At 32.7% G+C, this 18,678-nt stretch overlaps 1 protein-coding gene across 1 annotated transcript in view; it reads left to right on the top strand.

Annotated features, from left to right (window-relative positions):
• Esf1 (ESF1 nucleolar pre-rRNA processing protein) overlaps positions 1-18,678 on the top strand; it is a 74,265-nt gene that overhangs the window by 358 nt on the left and 55,229 nt on the right. Inside the window, exons 2-8 of the mRNA XM_026397662.2 lie at positions 1,102-1,780; positions 6,900-7,249; positions 8,075-8,188; positions 10,497-10,597; positions 11,861-12,013; positions 13,278-13,392; positions 15,357-15,504. Of these exons, the coding sequence (XP_026253447.2) occupies positions 1,144-1,780; positions 6,900-7,249; positions 8,075-8,188; positions 10,497-10,597; positions 11,861-12,013; positions 13,278-13,392; positions 15,357-15,504 (1,618 nt within the window). The 5' untranslated portion in view covers positions 1,102-1,143. The remainder of the gene's footprint in view (positions 1-1,101; positions 1,781-6,899; positions 7,250-8,074; positions 8,189-10,496; positions 10,598-11,860; positions 12,014-13,277; positions 13,393-15,356; positions 15,505-18,678) is intronic.

Genomic DNA, 18,678 nt, shown 5'->3' on the forward strand with positions numbered 1-18,678 from the left:
TCGTAAGGCTGTTCAGAGGATTAAGTGCTATAATGTATCTAAAATTCATAAATGCATCAGCGAAACATTTATTTTTTTCTCGGGATATATAAGTTTTTTTTTTTCAAGTTTAAGAAAAACCATAGCTTTAGAACCGGCCTTCGTTTTTGAAAGAAAGCAGTACCTTACAATTTGATCAGTCCGTTTTTGCTCTTAACAATCAATGACTTCAGACGGTTTGCAAAACTCAAAACTGGGTAAGCCGAATCATCAGAGACTTTACAAGGGACCAATGCTAGTTCATTTTCTCTCTCTCTCACTCACACATTCTCTCTCTCTCTCTCTCTCTCTCTCTCTCTCTCTCTCTCTCTCTCTCTCTCGTTTTGGGGGATCAGCTCATGTGGGCCATAGTCGCTTCTACACAAAATTAATTATAGAAGGAAGTGGTATCCACTAACTAAAGTGAGACTTTACCTGGTTCTTGGAGGATAGTTGAATTTAAAGAGGGAACTTTTGGTAAGCTATCCTGATTTGATTGGTCTGGTTAGTTGCGAAGCTAACCTTATAGTACTAAATGCTGTTGGGAGTAGCAGGAGGTAAAGAATAATAGAGAAAATGGGACCGTTTGAAGAAACAAGTGAGACCAATTAAGGCTGGGGAATCTTTTCATTACCTCAGCTTTCAGCCTATAATTATAATACATATAGGTATACAGCTAAAAATATGGAAATTCTAAGTGAGTGTAATGGGCTAATAAACATTTGCCCTCTTCCATAAAACCTTGAGATTCTGCTTGGTTTGCCTTAAATTTGTTTCTTCAAATGATTTGTAATAGCTAAGAGGATATTTTTATGTTTTTGATTTTCTTGCATGACCCCGAATAATTTGGAGAGATTAAATAAGACTTTTTACTTTTATTTTATGTACATTTAACTTAGAGTATGTTATGAATTAATGTTTTAAAAACATTTATATTAAGTATTTAAATATTATTTGATACTTAATATTAAACTAATATTTAATGTTAAATAAGTATTTGATATTGATATTTAAATATTAAGTAATATCTAAATATTATTTACATTTTATTGATGTATGTAACGTGTTTTATTTGTTTTTTAGTATTTGGTTTCTTCAAACATTTGTTCAGTGAGAGATTTTAAAATGTCATCCAAACAAGAAATAATGAGTGACCAGCGGTTTAAACGAGTTTCAAAGGATCCCAGATTTTGGGAAATGCCAGAAAAGGATCGAAAAGTCAAAATTGACAAGAGATTTCGAGCCATGTTTCATGACAAAAAGTTTAAATTGAACTATGCTGTTGATAAAAGAGGCCGCCCCATCAACCATAGTACTACAGAGGACTTGAAACGTTTCTATGACCTTTCAGATTCTGATTCCGACCTCTCTGATGAAGATAACAAAGCACTGAACCAAAAGAAAATGAAGAAAAAAACCCAGACCAAAAATGAAATAAAGTCCAAAAATTTGACTGAGAAGAAAAAAAAAGAAACTGAAAAAGTTAGTCAAAAGGATTCTGAAAATAAAAATGATGTAGATAATTCTGAAAGAATTCAGCAAAAGAAAAACATATGTAGATTTAAGAAGATAGATTTAGAAATAAGTCCCAAAAAAGATAGTGAAGAATTTACACATAAAAGTACACAAGTGAAAAAAAACATTGAATGTAGTGCAGACTCTTTTCCCAAAGGAAAACTAAGGACAGTAGACTCAAGCACCTCTGAAATTGGGAAATCTACCAAAATCATTTGTTCGAAGACAAAAAGAGAAAAACAATCAGGTTGGTTGGAAAGAATTAGGGATTCTTTGATGTTAATCATGTTTATTTTTATATTGATCTTTTAAAACAGTAAACAGTTATGGTAAGTTGGGAATGTTTAAATGCTTATATGTAAATCTAAAACTATGAAAGAAAAAATAACAAGATTTATTTTTTATTTAGTGCTAGAAGGCAGATGTAGAAATTCCATTCTTAATGATTTTGATTTCTGTTGGGCATTAGTAAAGGCTATATGTGCTAACCAGATAAAGTGTTAATATGTAATCACTTCATAAGAGATGTGTCTGAAGGTAAGGAGAATTGTATATTCATGTATTAATTAATTACTTTAAATATTTGTGACTAATTTGTGGTAGCTAGAACATGGGGTATGGTTCCCCATCTTAAGGCTTTTGCTAGCTTATTTGATGCCTTCGAGCAAACTAGAAAAAGGTATACTCTGAACACATAGCTCTCCAGAGCTCACAGTTTGGTGGGGGATAACACTTTTGAGAGAAGCGACAGGTTGTTTTCCCCTGAACTAAGCCACTCTGCAGGATACATGGTTTGATGAGTAAAGATGGCTTTGATTTTAGCCCTTTCTCCTTTGTAGATGCCCATGTGCAGATAACAGCCCTCTAAACTCTGTGAAGTGGTCCTAGTCTAAAGTAGCACTATCCAACAGAAGTGCATAATTTTTGAATTTTTAATAGCCATGTTAAAAAGTGAGAGGAAGGGGCTGGGGTTGTAGCTCAGTGGTAGAGTGCTTGTTGCTAATGTGTGAGGCACTGTGTTCCATTCTCAGCACCACCTATAAATAAATAAAATAAAGGTTCATTGACAACTAAAAAATATTTTTTAAAAATTGAGAAGAAGCAGATGAAGTTAATTTTAATAACATATTAACCAGTTATATATAAAAATTTATTTTAGTTTGTAATCAATATTTTATAAATTAATGACATTTACATCCTATTTTTACACTAATCTCAAGTTGAATGAGCCATATTTCAAGTGCAAAATTGCCATTTATGGCTCCTTGCCACTATATTGGACAGCATAAATCTAAAGTGGAAGAAAATCAGAACCAGAAAACAAAATAAAATAACAGTGCCATAAAAGATGTTTAGCAGAGAGCTATGGAAGTGCATAAGAAGGGGCTACTCAAGATGTGATAATCAGATAAAAAGTGCTAGAAGATGCATTGTTTTGATTGAGGTTTGGAAAGGATTTAAGTTTGAGAATCAAAGTGTTCTACATATAGAGAACTATTTGAGCAAAGTTATGATTATTCATGTTGAAAAAGAGAACCATTTGTGATTAGATAAAATCTTGAAGAGGTAAAAGGGTAATAGATATAGAAATGACTATTTGGAACTAGGTAAGAAAACACCTGGCATCTAGTTTGTATTTACATGTTAACTGTTTAATAAAATTTTGTGTTGCCTCTGATAGCAGGAAATTTTAAATATTGATGTTGCTCATAGTTGATGTTGTAACTGAAAATTGGTGGTACCGATGAGCCAGATTGGCTACAATTATAGTACCCAAGGAGGATAGGCATTAGGAAAAGACAGGAAGGTCTTGAGACAGGAATCATATTGGGAAAGTAGGAAGTATTAGGCAGTGGGCAGAATTCTAAATAGTAGAGATGAGGGTTTCTGGGACGGGGTCCCATTTCACTTGTAGCAGAACCAGACAGCATTCCTCATGCAAAATAGAAAAGAGATACTAATCTAATTACTGAAATTGAGTAAAATTGGACTGAGACCAGCAAGGTTGATGTGATGCTGAGTTTGTGAAGTAAGCTAGTCTAGCATCCTTGAGGTTCCAGTTAGTTTAGGGTACTGGATTAATATAACATCATTTTAATCCTTTCAATTGGTTTTAACAGAATATTCTTAAAATTCTTATTTAATTTTATCAATAACCTTGAGAAATGAAAGATATATCAAGAAGCCAAGTTAAAGTGATTTATGTAAGAAACACATGGAACTGGAACTATAATTCATGTCTTCTGACTCTTTTTACCCCACCATGTTGCTGGCGTTATTTATATTGGTTCCACAATCTGGAATTAAATGATTGAATATACAACCCTCTTTTATTCATTGATTAATCACCAAGTATCATTGCAGTAAGTACTACATGCAAGGGACTTTTAAAGGTCAATAAGGAAAAAAATAATATAAGGAGTTACAGTTTCACATTTGTCATTATATAATGTTCACGAGGGGTTTCGAGCTGTAGCTGAGTGGTAGAGAGCCTGCCTCAAATGTGTGAGGCACTGGGGTCAATTCCCAGCACCACATAAAAATAAATAAAGATAGTGTCCATCTACAACTGCAAAAATAAATAAAATGTTCATGACCAGCACTTGTAGGCCTAAGAATTTATTTTAAGTAAATAATTGGAAGTGTGTGCAAAGAATATGACTGCAGCATTATTTTTAAATTAAAAATGTTAACCTAAATCATTAAATGATTAAAAAATTATAGTAATACAAACATCTATGATGTGTAGAGTTTTAAAAATAGATTGTTTAATATCACCAGCTACTTTGAGAAAAATTTTGAGGGTTATATACCAAAATAACCCTGAAGGAGAAGCTACTTAATCATCTTAATTTTCTTCATTAAGCCATATTTTCTTAATTTTTTTTGTAGTGTACATTCATATAATTAGGGAGAAAATGGTAAAACAGCTTTTTAAAAAGTAGATAATAAGTAGTAGTGTTTATAATAACTACTAGACCAGTTATCATTGAAGAATAGGGACAGTCACTTATTTTGTAACCCCACTTAATCTAAAATGAAGCTTTGGGGCTTGGGTTATGGCTCAGTGGTAGAGCATTCTCCTAGATGTATGAGGTCCTGGGTTCAATTCTCAGTACCACATGAAAATAGAGTCCATCAACAACTAAAAAAATTCTTTTCAATAAATAAATAAAAATAAAATGAAGATTTGTATGTTGTGGGCTCATATGTAATTATGTATTATTTCAACATCTTTGAAAACAACCACTGCATCACGTCTGTGACATTAGGAGTATTTAGAATAAAGCTAACTTTTAAAAGTTAATTTAGTTATCTTATTTCTCAGTGTTGCTTAAAAGTGAATTATGCTTAACTCATAATATCTTACTTTCACTTTTATGTTCTTCTGATGCCCTTACACAGAACTCATGATAATACCTTCTTTTTCAAATTGCTAGCCAGTTATTTTTATTACTGTGTACTTTGTGAAGCCAGAAATCAAAGCCCATTTCCTTCCCTCCTAACAAAATGCCTTTCATTCAGTTAATCTTAAGTCAAATGATATCTGTGCAAAGTCTTCCTTTTCATAAATATTCTTTGCAGACAAACTTAAATGTCTCTGGGGCTTAAAACATGGATTCATAAATCAATAAAATTTTTCCTTTATTTATGAACTATCAAGGATGGGAATTATGTTACATAGCATCTTATTTCCCTTCACCTGTTTCAATGCTCTGTATATAGTAGATAATGAATAAATACTGTTAAGAGTGTAGGACTAAGAGAAACCAAGTTTCAGTTTTTTTAAAAAAAAGTTTTTAAAAAATTTTTTGTTGTATTTTTTATTTTATTTATTTATATGTGGTGCTAAGGATCAAACCCAGTGCCTTACACATGCTAGGCAAGTGCTCTACCAATGAGCTATAGCCCCAGCCCCAAGTCTTAAACTTTTAAATTTGCTTTTAATTCTCCAAGGTTTGAGTCTATGAGTAAGCAGAAATGTAAGCATCAACTTAAACATAATAAACTATGTAGGATATGGGGAGACACACACACACACAGTAGTGATTGCTTATAGAGGTAAGAAACAAGCCTGAACGGGCTGGTTTTTTAGTGCTGAGGGCTAAAAAGGAATCCTAAACAAAATATCTTGATATATCAATGACTCTAAATAACAGTTAGTTACAAAGTTCAAAAGCAAAAAAGTTATCTTTTTTCTCTTTATAGGTAATCTCATCGAAATCACAATTTCTGTTGTCAACCACATATGAATGAGTCAATTTTATCTCACAACTCTGAGCTGTATCTCTTAATAACTAGCAGCCTTATTTATTGATGTTTTCTCTTAGAAAGGCACTTCAAATTTAATATATTCAAAACTGAATTCATAATCTCCCTTCAGAAAAAAACTAATTATTTTCCATTGTTTTCTATTCATCTAGCTAGCTAGCTAGTTAGCTTCCTGGTTCTGTAAGCCAAGAAGCCAGAACTCATCTTTGACACTTCTGAAATATCAAAAACCCCTGTCACTGATCATTACTTTTACCTCCTTAAAGACTCGGAAGTCTTCACTTCTCTACAATTCTACTGCCACCAATCTAATGCTATCTTCATTTCTTGTCTAGAGTATTCTACTGTCCTTCAGAAAGTTCCATTCACATCTACTTTTTACTCTCTCCAGCCAGTTTTCCACATTAAAGTCAAGGTGACTTCAATTTGCAAATCTGACAGTGTCCTTTTGAAAACATAGCAATGGTTTCCCATTTATTTTAGGAAAAAGTCCATCCAACCTGATCTGCATGGTTTTTGGATATTATGACTCCTATGTGAATCTTTAGTTCCATCTGTTTCTTAACTGATTGCTATCTACAATCCAGACAGGATTATTGACTTTTTCCAACTGGCAGATCTTTAGATGCTTTCTTTGCTGTTTATAACAAAATTCCTTTATCTATTAATGTAATTTGATTATTTATTTTTCAGATAGTAGCTTAATTATATCTCATTTAGAAACCACTATTATATGTTTTCAGAAAGCATGATATAACTTTCCTTTTTAGAATTTATCCAAGTTATAATTTCTTTTGTTGTGTGTATAGGTTTGATTGGTTTTATTTGATACCTGTTTATTGATCTTCTTCATTCAAAGTACAGTGAGGACATTAATTACTTCATTTTTGCCAGTGATTGTCTAAGATAGGCCCGCCATAAATATCAAAGTCTATTTGCATGAGCTGGATATATTTTTAAATTTCTATTAAATAACTTAGGTAAGGCTGAATTTTTTCATAGAAGTTTTATTTTTACTGTATAAAATGTCACAATAACTTGGATTCAATTTAATTCACCGTGTACTTTTCTCCTCCCTTAACATTTTGCAACAGTTCCATTCATAGTGGCAAGTGACAATGATGGTAAAATGTTTGACAAAGACACTCTGGAGGAAGATTCAGACAGTGTTAGTGAAATAGGAAGTGATGAGGAATCTGAAGATGAAATCACAGGTGGTGGTGGCTCTTCAGCTGATGATGATGAAAATGAAGATGATCAAAAGGAAGATGAAGATAGTGAAGAGGATACCGAAAGTGACAGTGGCCCTGATCTTGCAAGGGGTAAAGGAAATGTAGAAACTAGTTCTGAAGATGATGATGATTTGGCAGATTTATTTCCAGAAGAGCCTGGTTTTGAGCATGCTTGGAGAGAATTAGATAAAGATGCTCCTCGGGCTGATGAGGTAACATTTTGAATAAGATTATTTATGAATAACTTGTTACAATTAACTTGTATGAATAGTAAAATCAATATCATGAAATTAAATGGAAAGGAAACTGTCAGTGTACCTCAGTAGTAGAACACTTGCCTAACATGCATGAAACCCTGGGTTTGATCCCCGACATCACAAAAAATAAAATAAGTTGAAAAACCTCTTTTGGTAATAGTATTCTTTGTGTGTTTTGGAGTTTTTGTTTTGTTTTGTTTGTATTTTGTCATGCTGGGAATCATACCCAGACAAGTGCTCTACCGCTAAGCCACCCTTGTCCCCCTCCCCTAACCACATAGTAATATTTTTCATGATTCTGATTTAAACTTCTCGATATGGAATATGTTTATATAAATTAGAAGATGTCTGTCCAAGCAGATAAAGAAAAAGTTCTACATAACTAATTAAAATTCACTTGAAATTTTTACAAAATACTTGTTTTAGCTAGTAATTTACCTTCTGTACCTACTGCACCTTAGGGAAATGTCATGGGGTCACATAAGGCCCCTCCCCTCCCATGCATGGGTGACGGATAGTTTGACAAATTTAGAGTTAAAAAAAAATCATTTCATATCCATGTTCTAATTTAAGAACTGAGAAGCAAGTAAATAGGTTTTTTTCTTTTTAGGTTTTACTATTGTTTAACTCTCTGGAAGTTCTCTTTTACATGTTGAAACAGCTTAAATAACTACTGATAATTTCATAACTTGGGGAAAAGAAAGCATATTTTTGAATTTTAATTTTCAATCATTAAAAATAATATAAATTATATAATACTTAATTCTTTTCCTTTCCCAGATCACACATCGGTTAGCGGTTTGCAACATGGACTGGGATAGATTAAAGGCAAAAGATTTGCTGGCTCTGTTTAATTCTTTTAAACCTAAAGGAGGTGTTATATTTTCTGTAAAGGTAAGAATTAATTTCATTTTAAAGTAAAACTTCTAGATATTTAAAGTTAGATTTGACTTTTTTTTTTTCCTCCAGTGACTTAAAATGTTGTGGCTGTTTTTTCTTTTATAGAAAATAATTTATCTAGTTTCATGCCCATTACAACTGGGCATGAAACTAATGTAAATAGGTTGTAAGTGTTAGGAAGAGGTAAAATTTTCTTGATGGATTATGTGATTGTGTACACTTTAAAAGCCCAAATAAATTCAGGTTTGGTAAAGCAGTATGGTATAAGATAAATATTAAGAAATAATTTGCATTCCTCATTACTGGCATTAACCAATTTAGGGAAGAAATTCAAATTGCATTGGCAACAAAGGTAAAGTTTTTGGGAATTACCTTAATAAGTACTTTAAGACCTATATGATGTAAGCTAAAACATGATAAATGTGGTAAGCCAGTGTAATGATTAAGTATCCAGATTTTGCTTCATGATAGACGTATGTCAAAGGTTCATTCTCATAAATGCTATGTGATCTTGGGTACTTAATTAATGCTCTATTCATTTAGCAAATGGATATAACAATAGTACTTTCTGTGGTGGTTATAAGGATTAGGAGCTCACACTTAAGTCTTTAATACAGTTTCTGAAGTAGTTCACATTTATTTATTTTTTTATTAGTTGCTCAGAACATTACAATGATCTTGACATATCATACATTTGATTCAAATGGGGTATGAATTCTTATTTTTCCATGTGTACAGATTGCAGGATCACATTGGTTATACAGCCACGTTTATACATACAACCATACTAGTATCTGTTGTATTCTGCTACACTTCCTTCCTTCCCCTCCCATCACCTCTCTCTACCCCATCTACTGGAACATTTATTTATTTTTTATTTTTAAGACAAAGTCTCCCTAAATTGCTTAGGACCTCACTAAGTTGCTGAGGCTGGCTTTGAGCTTGCAATCCTCGTGCCTCAGCCTCCAGAGTTGCTAGGATTATAGGTGTATGCCAATGTGTCTATCTCTTATTTAAATATTTTTAAATGTCACTTCTACAGTTTTATTGTAGTTTCAATCAAAATCTCAGTTCAAGTTAAGAAAAGGATGCCAGTAGTTATCCAAAAGAATAAACAAGAATGGGGCTGAGATTGTCATTCTGCTTGAATACCTGTTGTTGAGATAAATGGACAAGTCATTGGATAAAAAACTTAGTTCATATCTTCACCTTACAATAACCCAAGCTAAACTCCAGCATTAAGCAAATGGGAAAAAATTAAAAATCAAACCAAAGAAACAAGACAAAAAAGAATTATATTTTGTGAATTCTGGGGTTCTAGGAGGTGGGTAAATAGGAGTTTTTAAATCTATAAAAGAAAAAAAATCAGATGTACCTACATATATGCATTCTAGGTCAACCTACTATGTAAAACTCAAAAGTAGTAAGAAAAATTCAAATTATCTTGTTGGTAAATTGTGTATTTCAGACAGCTTAGAAAACATTAGGTAACAAATGTATATTAAGCTCAGTAATATCAAACAATGTAAATTAATATAATTATATTTCTTGACTCTGAAAGTAGCCAAGATTAAAAAAAAATACCAGTGAGAGTAAATTCTTTTTCTTATACCCAAACTATATTTAATTTATATGGTAAGAGTGTCAGCAGTTCTTTTCTTTAGTATTTGAAAGGTTTTTTATTTTTTTATTTTTATTTTTTGTAGTTGTAGGTGGACAGAATGCCTTTATTTTATTTGTTTATTTTTATGTGGTGCTGAGGATCGAACCCAGTGCTTCACGCATGCTAGGCAAGTGCTCTACCACTGAGCGACAGTCCCAGCCCTTGAATAATTTTTTTTAAAAGAACGCATTGGATAAACAGTATGACAGAAGTAAGTTGGATATTATAAAGTTGATTTTGTTATGTTTTATGTCTTTCTATTTTATTTAAACCGTTTAACCAGTCCATTTTCTTATGTTTTATTCAGAATTCCTTGAGCTTAGAACCTTATTTTGCATGTCTTAATTTTTCTGTTGGATCCTAGAGTCATCTTGCTCAAGGTGGTGTGTGGAAGAAATACTATTTTTTTTTTTTTTTTTTTCAATTTTTGTTCAAGCCCCAGGTCTGTTACTTTTTAGCCAAGGTGATTTATTTAAAGGAAAGTCCTTGGGATGCTTTACTTTCCTGTAATGAGTTTGAAAGTGAATTGCTGTTTTCATTGAGTAAAGCTGGGACTCTGAAAGTTCTTGACCTTGAGGGGTCTACATATTGTATGGGAAGAAATGTATAAATTACATCCATCTTATTTTTTGTGTTTAGATATATCCTTCAGAGTTTGGAAAAGAAAGGATGAAAGAAGAACAAGTTCAAGGACCAGTAGAGTTACTAAGTATTCCTGAAGATGCCCCTGAAAAAGACTGGTACTAAGTTGCTATAGAACATAAGCCTTATAAATTCATGTCATTATTTTAAAATTCTGGTTACTTTCATAGGACTAAAGTTTACATTTGAACCATATATGATTCAAACAGGTCTTATAAAACAGATTATAATCTGTCAGAAGTGGCACACTATTCAAACAACATTTTGTGCATATATTTATATATTCTTGGAAATATTGCAATTCTTTTTTTTGGGGGGGTGGTACCAGGATTAAACTCAGAGGCACTCGGCCACTGAGCCACATCCCAGCCATATTTTGTCTTTTATTTAGACCCAGGGTCTCACTGAGTTGCTTAGTGCCTCGCTGTTGCTGAGGCTAACTTTGAACTCACAGTTCTCCTGCCTCAGCCTCCCAGGTGGTTGGGATTACAGGAGAGTGCCACTTAGCCCAGTGAAATATTGCAATTCTTGAAAAACATTTCATGATTAAACTGAGTTAAAGTTTTTCCCACCCTCATGACTCTGAATTAGTAAGTTTTGCGTTTTTTTCTGAGATGTTACTTTCTATGTAAGTTGTACTGAAACTATTTACCTTTAAATTATTTAAGTTTTCTTACTTGAGGGGCTGGGATTGTGGCTCAGTGGTAGAGTGCCCGCCTGGCATGTGCGAGGCCCTGGGTTCCATCCTCAGCATCACATAAAAAAATAAATAAAATAAAGATATTGTGTACAACTAAAAAAAAAATAATAGTAAATAAATATTTTTTAAGAGGTTTTCTTACTTGAAATTAAATAGAAAAATTTAAAAGTATACAGTGGGTACTATAGAAAAAAATTAAGATAACTTCAAAAAGTCACTAGGTGGAGCTATATGTACACTTAATTAAAATGGTGATTAAATAGATTGGTGGGAAGAGAGGCATATGAAAACCTTCAAAGAATATGCTATTATGTGAAATTAAACTTAAAGGTATTTAGACTTGAAGACAGATGAATCTGGAGCAAACATTTTGCAAGATCAGGAATTTCTTTGTAATAGAGCTAATGCTTTCCAAGCATATTTTATAATGTGGTGGTTTGGTCCAGTGGATTTATTTGAAAAGAGTGTGTTTAATTATTTTATATGTGGTGCTGAGGATCAAACCCAGGGCATTATACATGCTAGGCAAGCACTCTACCGCTGAGCCATCACCAACCTGTAATATATTTTTCTTAAAATAGTTATTTTTATTTTTTAAAGGCAGATAGATTTCTGTGTTTCTATATAAGTAAGTTTAATGATTTTTTTTTTCTCCCTTTAGGACCTCTAGAGAAAAATTAAGGGATTATCAGTTCAAACGACTGAAGTACTATTATGCAGTAGTAGATTGTGATTCTCCTGAAACTGCAAGTAAAATTTATGAGGATTGTGATGGCCTGGAATTTGAAAGTAGCTGTTCTTTCATAGATCTAAGGTAATTGAGTGTGTGTCATACCAACTACATCTTACAGCACAGCATGATTATAAGAAGTAAAATACTTGAGCTGGTGGTACTTTTTGTTGTTTTTTGTTCTAGAAGAATTATTTGCTTTTTGTGGTTGAATTGTCATATAGAACCTCACCCCAAAGTAAGTGAAATCATTCCCACATTTATGCGCTTTTAAACACATTAAATGTCTGTTTTAAGATGGTGTATTTGTGTGATGGTATATCTTTGCAACTCTTTTAGAGCTTGGGAGCAGATGAAGTAACTAAAAAAAAAAAAAATGCATTTACAAAGGAGCAAAGGAACTTGCTAATAGACTGTTATTTCTAGATCTGCACTGTCCAATGTAGTAGCCATTAGTCAAATCTGGTTATTTTAATTTAATATAAAAATTTAAAATTAAACTTGCTCAGGCAACTGGACTAATTTTGGACAGAGCAGATACCATCTGCCATCTTCACAGAAATATTCTGTTGGACAGAACTGCTGTAAATGCTGTTTCAGTAAATGAATGGTATTACATACTAAAGTGTTTGTCAAGAAAGGTACACTTTATTATATAAACCTAATAAATCTTAATTATCCGTTTACCCCCCCAAATAATTTTTAATAAAATGTATAGCACATGCTTTTTATATGTATGTGTAAACACTCACCTATATAAATTGTGAAACCTATATATAATGGATTTCTTAGCTCTGTACATTTTTTCCCCATTCCTTAGCCTAAGCCTAAAAATTGTCAAATTACACCAGCTAATTTACTTTTAAAAGCTGCTTATTTGTGAAATGAAATTGTAATATAATTTTGTTAAGGTTTTTGGTCTTGAATCAACCTTAAACATTTCCTTATTTTTAGTGATACCTAATGGGCATGATACTTTATATTTAGAACATTTTTCATTAATAATTCTGTTTGATCTTCAAGAGTATCATAAAGCAAGCTACTGACTGCTATTAGTAGACTGGTCTTTGTGAAACATGATCGATCCATGTGTGTTTGCACTTGTATTAACTGGCTCCTAAATATAAGGTTTCTATCTATATAAGTATTCACTCATTTATGAATTTTAGAAATTTTATACCTAGGTTATTTTTAACACTGTTTGCCTTTTCTGCATGGATGTTCTAAGGAAACTTTAATATTGTTTATATGTATAAACTACAACTAATTAGTTGAGAATCTGAATGCTGCTTGTTTATCACTGAAACATATGTTTAAATAAATTTATTTATTTATTTTTGCTTCTTAGGTTTATACCAGATGATATTACTTTTGATGATGAGCCCAAGGATGTAGCCTCAGAAGTGGATTTAACAGCATATAAACCAAAGTATTTCACATCTGCTGCAATGGGAACATCAACGGTATTTCTTAGATTTTTAAGAAGAGATTTGTGTATTATTTACTTACAGCATCTTTAAAAATGGAAAGTATCGGGCTGGGGATGTGGCTCAAGCGGTAGAGCGCTCGCCTGGTGTGCGTGCGGCCCGGGTTCGATCCTCAGCACCACATACCAACAAAGATGTTGTGTCCGCCGAGAACTAAGAAATAAATATTAAAAAAAATTCTTAAAAAAAAAAAATGGAAAGTATCAACGTTTCAATGCTCGAGTACAAATAGAAATGAGAAATAAGTAGGCTTATATTATCTACTACATCTGTTTGAACCTGTTTTCGGATTCTAGTTATACCTTTAGGCCTGAGTCAGTCACCTGCTAATATTTCTTTTCTTCTGTCTTTCCCACACTCTTAGTCAAACAGTTTCTTTAGGATTGGAATATAGCTCAGTGGTAGAGCACTTGCCTAGCATGGCCCTGGGTTTAATCTCTAGCACCACTTAAAAATACTCCCCCAAACAGCTAAATTTTTTAATAAGTAATATATTAGCTATTAATAGCCTAGTGAATAGGAGAAAGAAAGTAACAGATTTCCTCAAATGACAGTTAAGCAAAGCTAGTGAAAGTCTACAACAGGAGCTCATTTTCTACTGATATTGTCAAACCACCCTCCTTCACCCCCCAGTACTGGAGATTAAACCCAGGGCCTCATACATGCTAGCCAAAGACTGTACCATCAAGCCTTTTAAAATATTACTTTGAGATAGGGTCATGCTACATTGTGCTGGCTGGTCTTAAACTTGGAGTTCTTCTGCCCAGCCACCAGAGTAACTGGGAGTATAGGCAGGTGCCACTGCACCTAGCATAATTGAAAATTTAAAACAAAACAAAACAAAAAAAAAAAAAAACAGAAGCAGAATAATTCAGGACTATTAGTTGTCACATTAATACTTAATAAGAAACAGCCAAAGGATTTCTGTGTGTTGAAATAGTTTGTTGCTTAGTGGACTGATTTCTTCTGTTCCATACTCTAAACCTCTACCCACAGCTATACTTTGCAGCAGCCATACTGGCTTCCCTTTGCCTTTCATGTACTCTCCAAGAAGGGGCTAGTGGCAGAAGGAGATCTATATCTGCCACCTGCAGTGGGAACTATATGGTATTGATTTAGTTACCTAGTATAGTAAAACCCTACTATAGTGTGGAAAGTAAAGTCTGAAAAATTCAGTCACATAAAATGTAAGGTCATGTTATTTTCAAAATGAACTAGTGGCCTGAGCTAGCCATCAAGTCTTGATTTTTTTTTTTTTTTTTTTAGTCCTTACTGTAACATTACCATTTATCTTAGTTCCAGCAATAGACTTAATTATCAGAGTGGGGATAATTCTAAATCTTTTTTTAAAAAAATTTATTTGTTCTAACTAGTTATACATGACAGTAGAATGCATTTTGACATTGTACACAAATTGAGCACAACTTCTTGTTGCTCTGGCTATACGTGGTGCAGAGTCACTCCAGTGGTGTAATTATACATGTATATAGGGTAATAATGTCTTGTTTCATTCTACTCTCCTTCCCATCCCCACAACCCCACCCCTCTTCCACCCCCTCTGCACAAACCAAAGTTCCATCATTCATCCCTATCCCACCCCCTACGTCCCACCCCCACTGGGATCATTATCAGGGAAAACATTCAGCTTTTGGTTTTCTCCATCAAACTTACTGTGCAACATTGATTTTTACTTCAAATAATGGAGTATCCTGCCTATAGCAGAGAAATAGGAAAGAAATGATATAAGTTCATTAAAACTAATTCCCTTGCCACAGATAGAACACTGTTTATTAATCATGTCATTCATATATTTGTTTTAGCATATCTTTACTTGTTTAACTTACAACTGTTAAACATCCAAAATAACAGTATTCTTATTCTTTAACAAGTGTGAGTTGTTGACATTTCCATATTTGTTTATTTTGTTTTCATTGGTAAAGGTGGAGATAACTTGGGATGAGACTGATCATGAAAGGATCACAACACTCAACAGAAAATTTAAAAAGGAAGAACTTTTGGACATGGATTTTCAAGCCTATTTAGCTTCCTCTAGTGAAGATGAGGATGAGTTAGAGGAGGAGATACAAGGTACTTGCTGATCTTTTAGTAACTGTCATGGAAATATATCCTTAGCAGTAATTTAAAGGGGAGAGTCTTAATTCTTAAGCCATCTGCAAAGCATATTCATATTCATAGTATTAGATACGTCTTTAGATAGTGTTTGAAAAAAAATTTTTTAAGTGTTTTTTTAGCCTGAATTTCTTTAGCCATAAGCATTTTATTTAAAACCCTAGACTTAAAAAGAGACCTGGCCTTTTAGACTTGTTGCGATTTGTATATTTATATAATCTCTCAATGAACTTGTAAAATGCTATGTTAATCCTCCTTTTTAAACAAAGAGATTGGGGATTAATTGAATATATTTTACATAACGTTTTTTTCAGTAAGTTTAGAACATTCACTTCTGAAATTAAGACTTGCAGCCTTAACTTATTGAAGTCTGAAAGCAAAAATAAGCCAGGCATGGTGGTGCACAACTGTACTCTGAGCAACTTGAGAGGCTGACTAGGATTGCAAGTTCCAGGCCAGCCTCAGTGACTCAATGAAACTTTGTCTCAAAACAAGAAAAAATTAAGAGGACTTGAGATGTAGCTCAGTAGTAGAGCATCCTGGGTTTAATCCCTAGTACTGAAAAAAACAAATAAATAAATAAAGGCAATATTTCTTTAAACCTTTGTTTTTATTAATTTATTTATACATAGTGTTGAGAATCGAACCCAGTGCCTCACATGCTAGGCAAGAGCTCATCACTGATCCACAATCCCAGCCTTCCTGAATAATGTAGTAATCTTTAAACAAGTTTCATATTATCATCATGTGTTGTAATGCTACTTATTTTTAAATGCCACAGGTTGTAATATTGCCATTTTGTACTACCTTTAAGTTTCACCTCTTCCTGTGCTCTTTTTTTCTTTCTAAATCTGGGATCATTTTCATTCTTCTTGAATATGCCTTCACAATTTCCTGTAGTGTGTGCTGGTGTCAAACTGTTGAGGTTAGTTTGTCTTTCAAAACAGCTTTATTTTGCTTTCATTTATAAAGAATTCCAAGTTGGCATTCCTTTCCACTGCCACATTGATAACTACATTCTGTTATCTTCTGACTTGTTTTTAGAAATCAGCTACCTTTTTAGACTTTTTAAAAGTTTGTCTAGGGGCTGGGGTTGTGGCTTAGTGGTAGAGTGCTTGCCTAGGGCATGGTAGGCACTGGGTTCGATCCTCAGCACCACATAAAAATAAAATAAAGGTCTTGTGTCTGCCTACAATGAAAAAAAAAATTTAAAAAAAAAAAGTGTCTAGTCGCTTTTAATTTTTATTTATTTATTTCTCCAGTTTCACTATGATGTTTCTTAAAGCTGACTAATTTTTGTTTATTGAACTTGGGGTTTGTAGGGTTTCCTAAATCTATGATTGGGTATCTTTCATCAGTATTGGAAAATTCTCAGCCATTGTGTTTTCAGGTGATTTTTCTCTTACCCTTTTGGTACTGTTAAATATGTGTTAGAGCTTTTCGCTATGTCTTCTCTATCTAGTAAATTTTGGGGGCTGGGGTTGCAGCTCAGTGCTAGAGTGTTTGCATGTGTGAGGCACTGGGTTCCATACTCAGCACCACATAAAAATAAATTTTTTATCCATTGTTTCTGTTGCATTTTGGATTTTTTTTTTAACCAATTTACTGCTTGTCTTTTCAGCAGTGTTGAATCTGCTAATAGATCTATCCATTGAGTTCTTAATTTTTGTTATTATATATTTCAACTTCTAGAAGTCCTTTTCCCTTATTTTTCCTGTCAACAACATCATTATTATAAGTTTTATACTCACTGCAGATAGTTTTAACATATTCTTTTATTTCTATAAGTAGTAAGCATGTTTTTATAGTCTGACAGTTTCAATATTTCATATATTTTACATTGGCTACTATTTCTTTAACAAGATGTTTATCTTTATTTACTTGTGGGCCTTGTTGTCTTTGTGTGCTGGTTTAATATCTGACATGAGGTTATCTTTCTTAAGAGAGTGAACTTTCATTTACTTTTTTCAGACTACGACCACATTTCTCCAAGTTTTAAGGCTTCTATGGATCAAAAAGTAGGAAATGCTTTCAGAGTAAACTGAGTCTTTAACACTGAGATCATCTCTCCAGTGTTCCTTTCTTAATTTTGACGTGGTAATTCTTCACTAACTTGTCAGTTGCTTGAAACATTTCTTTCTTTTTTAAGTTTCTAGAGCTTTTTAAAAGATTTTAAAAATATTTCATCCAACTTTATGTTTTCAGTGAAAGAATTGATCTCAATTACCTACTTTGCCTTATAGAAACAGAAAAATTCTCAGATTATTTTGATTCATTTAAGATTTTTCTTTTGATGATTGACATGGTTAATGGTTACTTTTAAATCATAAGTGCTGTATGCTTTAAATAACCAAAGCCCCAAATAAATGTTTCCTGTATTAGATCTGTCTTGAAAATTTGATTGCTTGGTTGTAATTTCATGTCATTTTTTGCTTGATAACATATGCCAGATCCCTTCACATATTCATTCTTTTTATCTAATAGAAGAATTCCCAACTATGAAAAATTATGAGTAAGAGGATTATCACTGATAGAAAGTGAAGAACCATAAATGTTAAACATGTAGATAAGTATTTTAAATTAGCAAAAATTAGTATCTTTTAACTTAATAATTTATAGTTTGCTTTTTGGTTTTCCTTTTGCAAAATATATTATTTTTATAGACTATTGATAAATAAATGCAAAAATGCTTCTTTAGTTTTAACATGGGGCCATTAAGCCTTGACTTTCTTAGATCCTGTGATTGGTCTATTACTATTTCTTTTAGACTTTTGAATATAATGCTTCATTTTTAAAAGTTTTTCATAAAATACTAGTCTTGAATAGTATTCCATACATGGAATGGAAAAATCATGTTTAATCATTCTAGTTTATTTGTTGAGACATCATGTAATAAAACCACATAATTGCTTAAGTATTTAATAGTCTTTGAAAATATATAATTTGCAATGGTAGTTATGTTGGGCACAAAAGACTTCACATATTTTTAAGGCCTCGGTGGCCGTTGCTTATTTATTTTTTTGGCATTCTGAAGAACTAAGTGAACATTTCATTTCTTAGTGCTGTGCTTTTTACAAATAACCTTTATGTCCTTTTCCCTGATAAATGTGGAGAGACATATATTATGTTTTC

This window comes from Urocitellus parryii, chromosome 6 (genome assembly GCF_045843805.1).
Source record: "Urocitellus parryii isolate mUroPar1 chromosome 6, mUroPar1.hap1, whole genome shotgun sequence".
Classification (NCBI taxonomy): Eukaryota; Metazoa; Chordata; class Mammalia; order Rodentia; family Sciuridae; genus Urocitellus; species Urocitellus parryii.